The sequence below is a fragment of the Scatophagus argus genome, chromosome 11 (assembly GCF_020382885.2).
Source record: "Scatophagus argus isolate fScaArg1 chromosome 11, fScaArg1.pri, whole genome shotgun sequence".
NCBI lineage: Eukaryota > Metazoa > Chordata > Actinopteri > Scatophagidae > Scatophagus > Scatophagus argus.
The window spans coordinates 23203763-23218375 of record NC_058503.1 but is presented as its reverse complement, the minus strand read 5'-3'; the positions used below and the strand labels follow the sequence as shown (position 1 = coordinate 23218375).

Sequence of the window (14613 nt, the reverse complement as noted above, 5' to 3'; positions counted from 1 at the left end):
CGACGACGGATGCTGCTCACACGGGAAAATGTGCTCTGAAAGTTCATTTATTTGCTACATTATATTCAATGTTAATCCTTCATCTAAATGTGGTTGAAAACATCATCCAGAAAACATTCAGCGGTCAAAAATCTTTATTCAGAATATTTTGAAATAACAGAGTTAAGGTAAACGATCACAACTATCAGCAGAGAAAATAATAAACAGAAATAAAAAAGGCTTCACTTTTAAAAACACAAATTAAAACTGTCCTGCCTTCCTCCTGACTTCTGTCCTCTGCTGTAAAGTAAAACGCTGCGGTCACCAAGCAGTTTTGGGATTTGCTTTGTAGAGGCCGTAGTCTTCTTTCCTGAAGAAGGCCACTTCTGTTTCGTTTGCTGAAACGACAAACACGAGAAGGTGGCCGTCAGTACTGGTCTCAGCCACAGACAGCCACAGACAGTCACAGACAGTCACAGACAGCCACAGACAGTCACAGACAGCCACAGACAGCCACAGACAGTCACAGACAGTCACAGACAGTCACAGACAGCCACAGACAGCCACAGACAGCCACAGACAGTCACAGACAGTCACAGACAGCCACAGACAGCCACAGACAGTCACAGACGTGGCCAGTACAGCCGATTCTGATCCTGGATAAAGCGGTTTTCACTGAGCGTTTCATGAGCAGCACTGACAGACTCACCGACGCCGGCGGCTCTGAGCGTTTGGCCGTTTTGCAGAATCAGCTTTTCATCGTCATCTAAACTCATCACCAACTCGTTAGTCTCCAAAATGAAAAGAAAAACTGTTTCAATTTAACTTGGATTTCAAAGGCACACAGAAGTCTCAGATTTCAAACCGTCAGTGGACTAAAACAGTGAAACGAGCTGAGCCTCGTCTCTGGCCCAGCAGCAGGACTCTTCTGTCGGTCAGGTACCTTTGCTCCATGCGCTTGGTGGATGATCTTCATCGTGTCTGAAAGCACAGGAGAGCAGACAGCATCACAGCCTGGTAGGAGGCTTCACTTGGAACACACTGACTGCATCTTCTCGCTGGAAGATCCTTCTGGCTGAAGGTCAAAACCAAATCAAATTCACAATTTGATTTGACCCCAAACATCTGAACATCTGCCTGGCAATATTTTGCACATTTTGTTTTCTCATTTCAGCCCAAAACGATGATTAAAAAAAAATATCCTGGAAGTCAGAAACGCATCTCGAAATGAAACAGTTATCATCACTTAAGCTTCCCGTTATTTTAAGACAGTATTGTGTTATTTTGAGACCAGTGAGTGATTATTCACAGCAAGTAAATACTGGTGGAGGGCCTCCACAGGTGAGGTGCTGTGGTGTTCTGCTCTCAGTCTTGAAGGGCTGCTGGAAGTCTTACAAACCATCAGACGTTACTGTGCTGCTGAGGCTGAAGCCTCAAAGCTTCTTCATGCTTCATGTGCTCCACACTAAATCTTAGCAGGCAAAACAAACTGATTTGCCACATTAACAGGAATACAAACCATGTCAGCCACACATACCATAAGCATGTTTCCTGAAAGGAGGAGGAAGTCCAGGCCTTTCTGCGACATCTGGAAGAAATTGTAGGATTTATCATGACTTTCGCCTTTAGTTCATCTCTGTTGCTAATAACAAATTAGATGTTGTAATCAACGAGTATTAAGGCCACTTTAAGTTACAAAAAAACTGTGATTTTCAGAATAAAGTCGCAATATTTTTGTTAAAAGTGTGTATTTTTGTATTCTGTGGCAGTAACAGTTTTAATGATTCATCTGCGTGCAGCTTCCCTCAGCTTTGCAACAGGAAACGTCCTGTAGGAGGGACACAGTGGACACTGCAGTCCAAAGCATCACAGGGACCGGCTGCAGGACCCTGTGGACAGTCAGGAAACACCGAAACGTCCACATGTCCTCCAGTCAGAAGACGACTTAACGCTGGAGATGACAGTGGCGTAAACACCCCGCCTGTCGCTCTCACCGTCTCTGACGAACCGTATGAAGTCCTGCACCGTCTGGTCCAAATTGACGCCGTGAAACACAACAGGCTTGAAGTTCCGGTGCTGGAAGGACCTGACCAGACGGACGGTGACCACAGCTTCACCGGCCATGACGCGCCGCTGTCGCTCCGACCCTGAGCCTCCGATTAAGGCGTGTTTTAAACGGCACGTTTGGTCAAAGCGCGTTGTCCAACAAGGCACACCGACCGACAAACCAACGCACCTGACGAGTCCGGAAAAGTCGAGAACGTTCGGCTATCAAGACTCGATGAGTCGACAGCAGAGCGAAGCGCTTTCTTCTTCTTCTGTGTACCGGCGGCGGCGCAAATTGCTCTACATCGCCACCTGCTGGGTCAGAATTTCTACAGCGATGACAAATTGACTCTTAATGAATCAAAAATGAGTGTTTCATGAGTCTGAATGTTGATGCTGTAACACACACACCATCAGCCCAAACACGAAAACAGGAAGAAATGAAAATAAAACATGGAAAACCATTGGATTACTGAAACCATTTACTTCCTGTTATTGTTTTACATCAAAGAGTGCAATATGGGGCAAAGGTTAGCAAACATGTACAAATACACACACGTATACACACACGTATACACACACTCTCACACGTTATTTGCTCCGTTATGCAGACATTCACATCCCTTTAATAAACATTTCTCACCCATCGTGATTCAAAGTACCCACATACAAAAGTGTAATTCTGTTCCACGGGTGTCTTTCTTCTTAATCCTCTCAGAACGTGCAGGACTGAACGGCTGTGTTCCTCTGTTGGTTTGCCTGTCATAATGATGATCATGTTCGGGTCTTTTCCTTCTTCACCACCTCTCGGACCACCAAACATTAAGTTGCAAACAACCTTCAGTGAAAATCTGAAGTTGTTTACACTGTTTCAAGAAGTGAACATTCAACACCACACGTTAACAGTCCTTCATAAGTATTATTACTATTAATTACAAAATGATTTCCTAAAAATGAAACTTAAAAAACTCCTTTAAAAGTCATCAGTGCTGGCTGCAGTCTGTGAAGGAGCAGCTAAGTTGAGACTCTCACAGAGAGACGGATTTCTTTCCCTCACCATGTGGAGCTCTAGATGTCGCCATATTGTGCAGGAGGATCCGCCTCACTTGGCTCCTGGTGTCTTGTGCTCTCCCAGCCCCTGCGGATCTTTGTTAGCCTTAATGTCAGACACGGCAGAGCCAAAAGGATCCGCCCAACCAGGACCACGCAGGGCAGGATGAGGGCCAGCAGGTACACCGGTGGCAGGTAATAAGGGTAGGCCGCAGGCAGGAAGGCGAAGTCCCAGCCGAAGAAGAGCGTGTGCATGACGGAGAGGCTTAAGGCAGCATAACCGAGTCCTGACTGCAGACACACAAAAAAGCAGAGTAACACTTTCAGCTGAGCGGCTTCAGGGAAGATTTCAGCTCAAAATGGCTGCAAATATCATCTTTACTAATCAGTTTGTGATCTTGAGGCTTCTGGAGACTCGGATCACGCTGGATGAGCTGCAGGGAGACATTTTGTATATCTTCAGGTTGTTTTTTTCCATTTCAACACAAGCCCCCGGCTTCTTGAGTCGTTTAACAGAACGCTGCTGTTCTGCTGTAAAGGCTCAGAAATGTTTTGTGGACTGAGAAGCTCCACCCGACTTTCCATCAGCATGCAAGTGAGCAAGTGAGTGTTGTTTGGGTGAACTGTTCCTTTAAGCACAAGTGAAGAACTGACACGACAGAAGAGTTTGATCATATTCCTCTGCTGACCTGAACGAATGTAAACTCCCTCCAGTTGAGGGTGTTTCCCACAGAGGGCAGTGAGGTGAGAGCCAGCAGAGCCAGGACTCCAAATCCCAGAATCCCACAGGACAGATAAAGGTCGGACCTCCACACCATCGGCTCCACCCAGGAGTTCTCAACCCCAGCTTTCACCTGAAAATGATAGAAAAAAACAAAGCTATGAGAGCTGAGGTCCTTCCGGGCTGTGTGCTCACACAGGTGCAGCCCTCACCTGGCGGTAAGCTGCGTTCAGCAGCGTGTAGCCCGCAGCCTTCCTCAGCGTCAGACACATGCTGTACACAGCGTGAAGCACAGCGCACAGGAAGCTCAGCAGGCCCAGCTGCTTCCGCTTGCACAGCCAGACGTCCAGCCAGCGAGGGAACCTCTTGTATTTGGTGCCTCTGGCCAGCTGGACCAAAGCCGCCATCACACCTGAAGAAACACAGCGGTTTACCGAAGGCGCTCGCGTCTGCCTGAGGCGGGTGAACGGACTGACATCTAAAAATGTTCAGCTGACGATATTAAAATAAGATAAAACCGCATCTCGTAGACTTGACCGTATTCACTGATTCAACACCTCCGACTGCTGCAGACAAAAATATCTCATGTTGTCGTATGAAAGCTGCAACAGATTAATGATGAAGAAGGAACTTCCAGGTACAAGAAAGTGAACAAACATGGCGTCTGAGGTGGTGTGTGTGAGACTGGCTTTGTCGTGCAGAAGGCGAGGAGAGCTCTGTGCTCCTATTGGTCAACCACACGTCACGGAATTCAAAGTGTTCTGTACAAAAAATTCTGTCACGCTCGTCTTTCTGTGAGGACGTCGTTCAGTACGATTCAACACGGGATTCGTCTGTCAGCTCGCCTGCTACCGTTCAGTCTAAACCCAGCCTTGCTCTGGTTCAGTACCTGGCAGGTAGACCAGAGCCAGCGTAACCAGGGCGACCGCCGGCAGCGTCTCGTTCACCGTCACCAGGGGCAGCTGGTAGAAAGTGTTCTCTCCTCGATCGAGGTAGGGCAGCAGCATGTTCCTCAGGAAGCTGTAACCATAGAAGAAGAGGAAGAGGAGGAAAGTGGCCAACATGGGGCCTCCCCAGGAGGGGAAGAGAAGGAGCGGGGCCTCCTCGATGTCTCTGGATGCACACAGACCCCCCATATCGACGGGGCTGAAGCCCAGGCGACGGGCGAGCTGGAGCAGCGTGGCTTTCGAGTCGGAGCAGTCGCTGCACATCAGGACCTGCGGTATGGAACATAACTTCACTGAGGTTACTGCTGCTCGTCTTCCTGTGAGCAGTAACACGCAGAAGAACTACTTTGTACCAACAATCTGGATCTGGACAGCAAGCGGTCACTAAACTAAACACTCGCCTTCCATACTGTTTTACTCTACTGTGTCATTCTACAACTCGTCACTTCAATCTGGGCTCACCTGCCGGTTCCCATCGTGGGCTCCGGCCTGCAGAGCCCAAGCAGAGACCACGTTGAACCCCTTCACTACGTGGCTGTGTGGGAAAAGCTGCGCCAGCCTCTCTGCGTTCGAGCGCTCCGCACTGTGCAGCCCGGCGGCGCTGCTGACGTCCACCAGCACCTTCCCGGCCAGCGGCTCCCTCAGGCCCACCAGGGTGCCGTAGTGCTCTGGGTGGACTGCGGCGAACACCACCCTGTCTGCACGGCCCGCCGCCTCCCGCTGTGACCGCAGCTCCACCCCGTCTGGAAACAGACGCCTGGACACGCGGTTCGGGTCGCGGCTGCCCACCACCACCCTGAAACCACAGGCCACCAGCCGGATGGCCAGGGAGCGGGAAAAGTCTCCGGAGCCGATGATGCCGATCACAGGGCCCGGGGAGGCCGGGGGGCCCGGGGAGGCCGGGGGGCCCGGGGGGCCCCGGGGCAGCGGCTCTGAGGCATCAGACGCAGAACTGACCAACAAGGGCGTCTTCATGTCAGTCTGCATGATGACCTGATGGATGTGATGCCGAGTTTAAACAAATGTTAAACATGTTTCAGTGAACGTCATCACGTCTTGAAGGACCGTGAACCTTCACAGGCAAAACCATCCGGACGGACAAACAGAACTGCAGGACAGATCAGTCAAACAAGAACAACAGGTGACCCTCGAACACTAAAATATGCCTTTTTCTAGATTCCTGTTTACACTCTGACACAACTACGACCAAACCTTTCAAACCAGGAAACTTTCTAATCCACAAATAATTTCACATTGAAACCTTTTGTTTTTATGGAAGCCAGCTGGTGAAAAATGTTTCATATTCAGACAAAATATTAAAATAATACAAAACAAGGTATACTCAATAAAACTAACGGGATGTGCACAACAATAATCACGTGAAGCACAAAACTGAAAACTGCAGAATCAAAACAAACAAATATGACGTGTTTAAAAACAAAACAAACAACTTTAACGAGCTTCCTGTCATCAGATGAACGGAACTCACCGCCTTCCGCCGACACACTGAGCCCGACTGTCAGACCTGCTGCATGTTGTTATCAGGGTCATCAGAGCACCCTGCCTGTCACGTGATCGGCATGCCCCGCCCAGTGCTGCCTTCAGATCCTCCGGATGAGCTGGGAGCTTCGGGTTCTCCCACAAAAGCCGTACAACCTGTGAACAGTCAGTAAATGAAGAGTACAGTACGCTTCACCTGATGCCCTCGTGCCGCTCTTCACTTCTGCCAGGTGAGACATGACAACAGGGTCCTGAGTGCCCCTGCAGTGGATAAAACACGATGAAGTGCACTTTAACGTCTCTTCAAAAAGGATCACGTGGTTACAGGCTGCCCAGCGTGAAAACGAATTGACCTCCATGTGAGTCCAAATGGTTTATTAGGTGATTACTTCTCTGCATGTTTTTATTACAGAGGTGTAACATCCGAGTCATAAAATAAATCTGTTTTAACTTTTACCTTTTACTGGCACCATAAACGCATCATAAATTCCTGCTGGCTGCCGCCTCCCTGCACACACCTGGTGCCCTTTTCAATTATTTTTTGCCCGCCTGAGTCCATCAGCGGATTGAATCGTTTAAAGAGTGAATAGAAAAACACCATAGCAGAAAGACAGAGCAGAAATATAAAGAGCTGGCTGAAAGCTGTGACCTTGTACACCAACCTGAACCCTTTGAATCCAATGTCAGACTGCCCGGGCAGATCTGGTCCCCGCGGAGTTGACTTCACGTCTACGGCCTCGGCTGAGAGGCCAACTTTCATATGAATGTTCATTATTAAGTTTATATTCCTTAAGCTGTGACTTCGCTCTCATGAAAATGTCAACTCTAAATCAAATTACTGCAGCGTTTACCCTTCGATGTTTATGAGCGATGTCGATATTTCCGACAGGCGCTCAAGGCATCACATCTGAAGGTGGAAGATAAGGCCGCAGTCAGTGGTTCAGTCTGCTGCTACTGTGAAGGTCTTGAACTGAGCGGTCTGAGCTCCTTCCTGTCCCGTTGGCAGCTTCGGTCTCCAGCAGGGCATCGGATTCTGTGTGTTTGGAGCCCAGCTGTCCCGTGAGAAGCAGAACCTCCAAACCGCCTCCGGAACTCACAGAACTGCACCACCCTGTCCTAACTGAGTACTACGTACTGAGTGTTGCACCAGTTCCTCTACCTCACTGTTAATATAGTTAGCCCACTGCCTATCGCTGTATACACTGTATTGTCCATTGCACTAGTGATTTATAGTTAATTTAACATCTGTAAATATCATCTGTAAATTGTGTTATAGTTTCCGCCCACACTGGATGCACATTAAAGCACATATCCATCTGTATAGGATGTTCATAGTACTTAGAAATCCTGTATATTATGACAACTACCTGTATATCATGTTTATATTATACCTGTAGCATAGACACCTGTACATACCCTGTACGTACTGTAAATACTGTATACCTGGCACTTACTGCTTATTGCACTTCTGGTTAGATGCCAAACTGCGTTTCGTTGCATTGTACTTGTACATGTGTAATGACAATAACGTTGAATCTAATCTAATCTAATCTAATCTAAAAAGGAGGAGAATTGTCACAAACACAAACTGTAGTACAGCATGTGCCCACTGGGTGTCGCTCTTGAGCCGAACTGCAGCAGGCTGCTGTGAACACACCGAGCTGAGTCACGGTTCGGGATGTGTGGGTCAGCAAGCCAGGAAGCCAGTTTGGTACTTTAATACTTTTCAGATCCTTTACTGCAGTAATCACATATAAAATTCTCTGTTACATGTAAAAGTCCTGCATTGAAAATGAACAAAAACATGTAACTATAATCAGGAAATGTGACCTCCGATGAGCTGATTGAAGCTGCATTGAAGTGAGAGCAGGAGTTTCCTGTTGGAGCTGATGATTCTTTTCATTCTGCTGGATATTTTCTCCATGAATGCACTGACTGTTGGGTTTGGAAATCACGATGAGCCAAAGTGACCAAAGCGACGCCTTCACAGTGTTAGTTTGAGACCACAGAGTCGTTTCTCTGCCTGAACCTGAAGCTCTTTTCACTCGTCTTAATGCTAAAACCACAAGCGCATGAAAAACTTCCTCTGAAGCAGACCACCACGCTCTGACCTTTCCACCCCGTCGCTCTCAGAGCAGCCCTGTGGTTGGTGGCGTTTGACATTTCAGGCTCAGACCGTGACTCAACTGGAGCGAGAGCAGCAGAGTCCAAACCTCATCATCATCATCTTCATCATCACGTCCAGGGAATGAAGACATTAAACCAATGCTGTGAGGGCGGGTTGACCCAGACGACAGATAGCTGTGTAATAACTGCGTGATTTATGGATTCATTTTATCTTAAAAACACGCAGCGAGTCGCTCTGACAGCTGACTGATGGTCGTGCTCTCCTGCCAGGTGATTGATCTGGCGAAATGTTTAATGAACCTCGCGAGAAAATTACATTCAGCTGCTGCTTCATTTGTTATAAATGCGGTCGGACGTCCTGCAGGCCTGCTGCTGTGCTCTGAGATCAGAAGCAAAGCTGAACGTACGGCGAGAGGAGAGTTCAGCCTTTTAGATGCTCCCGGAAACGTTTCCTATTATTTTGATTTTACTCTCATGAAGTCTGTGATCAGAAACCTCTGACGTCTTCCTCTTCCTGTGTTGGTGCTGTCACGCCCTCCTGCCTTTAAAGGTCAGCGAGTTCCCGCCACAAAGCCTTTCGAACACGTGGTTAACATGCAGCACTAAAGTTTAGGTTCATGGAAAGATCGATGACATTTGGCTTCACACGAGACACAAACGAAAGGTGTGAAATGTCCCACTCTGGGTGTGGACGCAGGCTGTAAAGGAAGAGGAAGTGGAGCCTCTTCAGGTGTGCTGGAGCGTGCAGTGTTTTGTATAATTCTGACCTTTTCCCTTCATTTGTGTTGTACGAAGCAGCGGCGCACTGAACTGGAACAGGACCTGCAGGCTGCTCTGTTCTCACACTCATCTGCATTGTAAAACAAGGACCCGGTGGGCAAACGTCTCGGTCAAGGTGATCCGGACTCCGAGGTCCTGCTCCACTGACCCACTGCGGCATCAAACGTACACGCTGCCACATGTGTTGTCTTAAGTCAGGGTTTGAATGCAGGACTTTTACTAGTAGTTGTGCATTTTTGTGTGTGGTTTTAGTACATGTGAATGCATGTGTCAGCCTCTGCTGGATGATGCTCAAACAGAAGAGCCGCGTGGTCTTCGAGGCGGGAGCTCATTCGTCAAAGCAGCGATGCCCACGAGGGCACGTTTAATTCTGCTGATTATGTGACAGTGTGGAGGTGATGTGAGTGGCGTCTGTATCTCACTGAGCTTCCTTCTGTCCTCCAGCAGGAAGCGCGACGACTTCACGCCAACTCAACTGTTCTCCTCTCTGTGGTTGAATACGTCATGTGGAAGTGAGCCAGTTGATTTGGTTCGCTTATCTGATCAGGATCCTCCTGGGCGCTCTAACCTGGTTTGGAGACGCCTCAGGACCCACGAGGGGAGCTGGACGTTACTTTATTTAGCCTGCTGCCACGCAGAGGCGAGGAGCAGAGAACGGATGGATGAGTGGAGGAAAAGATGCAAACGTGATGAAATGATCCGCTTGATTGAGACTCTTCCTGTGGTGAGGAATTCTTAAGAAAAAACTTCTTAAATCTCCATCCAAAATATTCATCAGGTCTTTGTGACTGATGTCAAGCAGCAGACCCCAAGAACCGTTTCCTTCAGCTGAGGTAATTGAGCTTTTTGACCACTTGGGGGCAGCACAGCTGGCTGAAATCACTCACACTGAGTGGTTCGCTGTCAGCAGCTTGTGTCTGCACCTGCACCTTCACGGACTCTCGGGTTTCGCTCCACGGTTGGAGTCTTGAGGGCAGTTGATATGGAGCAACATACACTCGGTTTGTCAGAAAGCCTCAGTGAGGCCTTCAGGGCCCTCTGGTCACTTTGTACTGCGTCTGACTCTGCGCTGCTGTCACATCAGGCGACTTCCTGTGGAGTCTTTGGTCACGTGGGATCAGTTTGCCCTCCTATCACGTTGGGTCAGTGTGATTCAGTGGAATAACTTTCTCTGAATAAATTACATTAATGCAAACTGTAAGATAAACCGTATTCACTTAAGTGTTACACATAAAAATAATAATGCTTTTAAAATGAGTTATTCTGTCTCCTGCAACAACAGTGATTAAAATGAACACAAACACTTAAAAAACTTTGGATTAAATTGAATTTATGTAATAAACATTGGGAAGAAATTTTACATGTAATTTAAATAGTTAAACTCAGTGTTTTAGGCAGGATTATTTCTCAAGAGCAACATGAGAGAAACACCAAACTCAGTCTTGATTCTGTTGTCTTCAGCTGCTTATGATGAAGCTGAATGTTTTGTCACTGATGTCTCCGAGTCACAGCGTCCACTGCGTCATTCAAAGAGCAGACGCATTATGGGACATAACAGACTTTAAGAGGACTGATCAAAATACGCCTGGAGGGAAGTCTCTGTCCTACGCAGCCAATTAGACGTCATTTAGCTGCTGTCTGCTAGTTAGCTTGTCTCTAGAGGGACAAAAGTCACAACGAAGACGCAAACTGCAGGGTGAACCCTGACTGAGTCTGTGATATGAAGACAACACACTGAGACAGTCTCTGTCTGTCTGTCTGTCTGTCCCTGTATGTCCCTTCTGCAGGCATAAACAGAACATGAGGACTCGGAGACATGAGGACTCAGAGACATGAGGACTCCGGGACACGAGGACTCAGAGACATGGGGACTCAGAGACACGAGGATTCGGAGACACGAGGACTCAGAGACATGAGGACTCAGAGACATGAGGACTCCGGGACACGAGGACTCGGAGACACGAGGACTCAGAGACATGGGGACTCACACAGACCTCAGTCGTCATGCGTTGGCTCTGCTTACGAGCACAACAGACAAAGGGTTTCCTTCTGTTTCAGATGAAGCAGCAGCATGAATTGCTTCCTGACCTTCACAGAGTGTGTGTGTGTGTGTGTGTGTGTGTGTGTGTGTGTCACATCAGGACTCGACCACAGCTGAGCCGACGGGCAGCTGCAGGACACGCTGACCTCGGTCCACTTTGGTTTCCACCTTCCAGCCTTTTGTCAGCAGCATGTGCGTGAGCTCGCACGTTGGCTGGAAGCGTCTGATGGAGTGCGGCCCTCCTGTGGTCATTTCCTGTCCAACGCTAACAGAGCTGACTTAAAGGATAACTGAAGGTACTGCTGACTTTGCAGCCGTCACGTTCTTATTGATGGATTTGTGTTTCAGATGTTCCTCCCTCCTCTGTTACAGCGGCGTGATGGGTTATTTTTGGAAGGTGTCAGAACTTATAGAAATGATGGCACGCCAACAGACAGCCGTGTGTCTGTACTGCAGCTGACACTGTCCACAGCAGGACGTCTGTCTTCCGGCTGTGTGCGGCGTCTTAACGTGCCGCGGCGCGTTGAGCTGCTTGGCCAGACGTGTCAAGATGACATTTAGGTGGAGGCTGAGTGACGGAGAGTTTGTAACATTTGGCTTTGGCTGCTGCTGACGTTCAGCGCAGGGCGTTTGGCGATTAGCCAGACTGCTTCAGTGGTCCACACTTCAGAACACGTCACTGGAATCACATTTGTGTTTCCTCAATGTGATGTTCACACTCAGGTACATGCTTCTCCACTGCACTCGTCTGACAACTTCAGTCACTTTGCAAATGAACATTCTTGCATAAAAAGACTATTAAGATTTTCTAAAAGATGTTTTGTTTGTTTATGTGAGCACAGCTGAAATGATGACAGAAAGTGACTGATCAGCTATACTAATGATGCTTTTAAGAGACTTTTCCTGTAAAAACATTTAGTGGCCGCTCAGATGTGCCGTTCGCGTGATAAAAAACAAGCTGTAATCTCGTTTTGCAAAGCACAGGGAAAACGTGATGTTATTTACATGAACGTATGTTTCTTCATCATTACATCCAGTCACCGCATAAAACCGTTGAGTTCTGCTGTCTGTTCGGGTGGTTCAGCAAGCTAAAGTTAGAGTTAGCACGAGGCTAACAGCTTACACACGGACACAGGACACATCAGAGATAAACTACTACTAGGGAGAACGGAGCATCTACTGCCTCTCCATACTCAACGCTGAGTCTGCATGGCGAAAGGATAACGGAAATGAAGGAGGAAGGTGAAGATGTGTGTGATGTAACAGGCCAGGCCCAACAGAATACAGTCCTTTTCAGCATTTAGCATCCACGCTAAAAGACACTGTGGCACTGGAGCACAACTGTATCGCTACATGCTGCATCATGTGAACAGAGAAGGCCGTTATTTCACTGAGTCTGAGTGAATTACTGATGGACAGTCGCTCTACTGTCATTGGCTTTATGATATAAAAACACAGAGGCTCTATGAGGGTACGGTGACATCATGAGCAGGTCAGTGTGTTGTTAATCGTGATAAAGGTTCATTTGTTCTTGCATTTCACAAACTGATCTTTTCTTAACAAATCACCAAAATCACAATCCTTCCACCAAATAAACCAAAGTGCTTTTGTCGCCTAAACCCGCCCTCATACGGGATCCAAACCCTGCATTGTGAAGTGGCGGTCCTGGACCACTCAGAACTGTAGGAATGTAGTGTTTCACCAGGTCAAAGAAATGTGGTGCAGGCACGAAGGGTGGTGGTGCTGCGAGTCCAGGAGATGATTTTTCCTGAATATTTCACAAACTGCTGTGCTAACCCTGAAGGACAGGGTTAGCACAGCAGCACGTTAGCACGTCCTCTGCAGTTTGGTGGGAAAAACCTGCACACATCAGCATCAACCAAAATGAGCTGGAAAACACGTCGCGCACAATGAACAAACAGGGTAAATGGAGGGACGTCGGGTTGTGATGATTCCAAACCACAGAGGAGACGCTGGATCTTCACCTGACACACACACACACACACACACTCAACGAATGTGCACGATCCAGTTCTTTCTCAAACCCACAAGGATGCTAATCAGCAACAGTGAATAATTTCATTTGTGCCCATCAGGGAGCTGCAGCTGCGGGGACTCGTGGCTTCCTGTCTGAGCGTCACTGCGCTCGTCTGCATGGAGTGTGTTCCTGTGTGTGTGTGTGTGTGTGTGTGTGTGTGTGTGTCTGGTGCACATCGGCAGGGTGGGGGGCATCCTGGGAGTCGACACGGGGGCTTTGTTAGCTGCTAGCTTAGCCTGCTGAGACGAGGGGATCTGAGGAGAAGTTAAATCCCGGATCTGTGGAGATTAGCATCCCGACAGCAGAAGGCAAGTCGTGCCTCCGTGACAGGAAACGGGCTCCAGCCAACTTTAGGATGGCACCACTCAAAAGCTGAGGGTGAGGCAGTGAGGGGCCTCCAGGGGCCTCCAGGGGCCTGTGGTGTCCTTCAGAGAGGGACCCCCGAGCTTGAAATATAGTTATAAATATAGAGGAGCTCCCAGCATGCATCTGGCCACTGGTGAAGCAGACATTCTGACGCCGTAATAACCTTAAACAGGACGCAGCAGGTGCGTCGTGTGTTGTTTCAGTGTTGTTTCAGTGTTGTTCGTGTGTTGTTGGGTGTCCCACACTTCCCATGATGCAGCTGACCGTCCAGCAGCATCGTTCCGCACACTGATGACAGATGAGGGTTATTCTGTCACAGCACAGCAGGCTTTTCACTGCACCTGAACACACAGAACACCTGTCTGAGCTGTGTACACACTACACAGGTGTGACCCTGTCTTCACCTCTTTGAATTTCCTTTCTTCTGATTCATGTGACATGAGTTTAATTTGCCACTGAAGTTAATGACCCACGCGTCAACATGTTAATTATGTGAAACGAGCTGGTGTTTTAATGAACAGGAACGTTTCTCAGAGTCCTGAGTGGACGCCGTGGCTCTCTGAGTTGGATTAATGTATTCAGCCCCTCTTCTTCTTCAGTCTTCTCTCAGACACAGCTTGCATTAGGATGATTTCCCCCCATAAAGGCCGGAGATAAAGGAGGAAACGTCTCGCAGTCAGCCCGGACTCAGAGTGTCAGTAATGCCTGCTGATCCTGCCTCCTGAGGCTATGCACAGGGATTTATAATTCATACATAAAGATGGCGTGATTACTGTTGCACTCTTAATCCAAATTGCAGCAGGCTTTGCCCCGGACTCGTTACGTCAGCAGCTCCAACAAAAACCGCTGCGAGCTTCTTTCTGCTCGGAGATCCGCCGCGTCCGCTGCTGCCAAAGCGGATCTTTGTGCTGTCAGCTGCGTGAAGGGAAGCGACGGCGACACCGCACCGAGCGCTGCGCTGCGGGCTGCGCTGCGGGCTGACGCGCGCTCTCTCTCCTCTCTCCTCTCTCCTCCCTCT

General features: G+C 48.4%; 2 protein-coding genes across 4 annotated transcripts; both read right to left on the bottom strand.

Annotated features, from left to right (window-relative positions):
* Positions 1–116: 116 nt before the first annotated feature.
* c11h2orf76 (chromosome 11 C2orf76 homolog) lies at positions 117–2297 on the bottom strand. Its single transcript, XM_046403989.1, has 5 exons — positions 1974–2297; positions 1517–1567; positions 923–960; positions 689–770; positions 117–377 (listed from the first exon to the last, which is right to left on the bottom strand). The coding sequence occupies exons 1-5, from the start codon at positions 2101–2103 to the stop codon at positions 301–303; spliced, it is 378 nt and encodes a 125-aa protein (XP_046259945.1). The 5' UTR covers positions 2104–2297; the 3' UTR covers positions 117–300.
* Positions 2298–2496: 199 nt separating this feature from the next.
* On the bottom strand, positions 2497–6374 carry steap3 (STEAP family member 3, metalloreductase). 3 transcript variants are annotated; one of them, XM_046403986.1, is made up of 6 exons: positions 6233–6374; positions 5206–5736; positions 4686–5013; positions 4009–4208; positions 3765–3929; positions 2497–3366 (listed from the first exon to the last, which is right to left on the bottom strand). In XM_046403986.1, exons 2-6 carry the CDS (start codon positions 5728–5730, stop codon positions 3094–3096), a joined length of 1491 nt encoding a protein of 496 aa, XP_046259942.1. In that variant the 5' UTR covers positions 5731–5736; positions 6233–6374; the 3' UTR covers positions 2497–3093. The 3 variants fall into 3 exon arrangements, with proteins under 3 accessions (XP_046259942.1, XP_046259943.1, XP_046259944.1); XM_046403987.1 differs by having other exon boundaries at positions 5206–5751; positions 6233–6360; XM_046403988.1 differs by lacking the exon at positions 6233–6374 and having other exon boundaries at positions 5206–5815.
* Positions 6375–14613: the final 8239 nt, after the last annotated feature.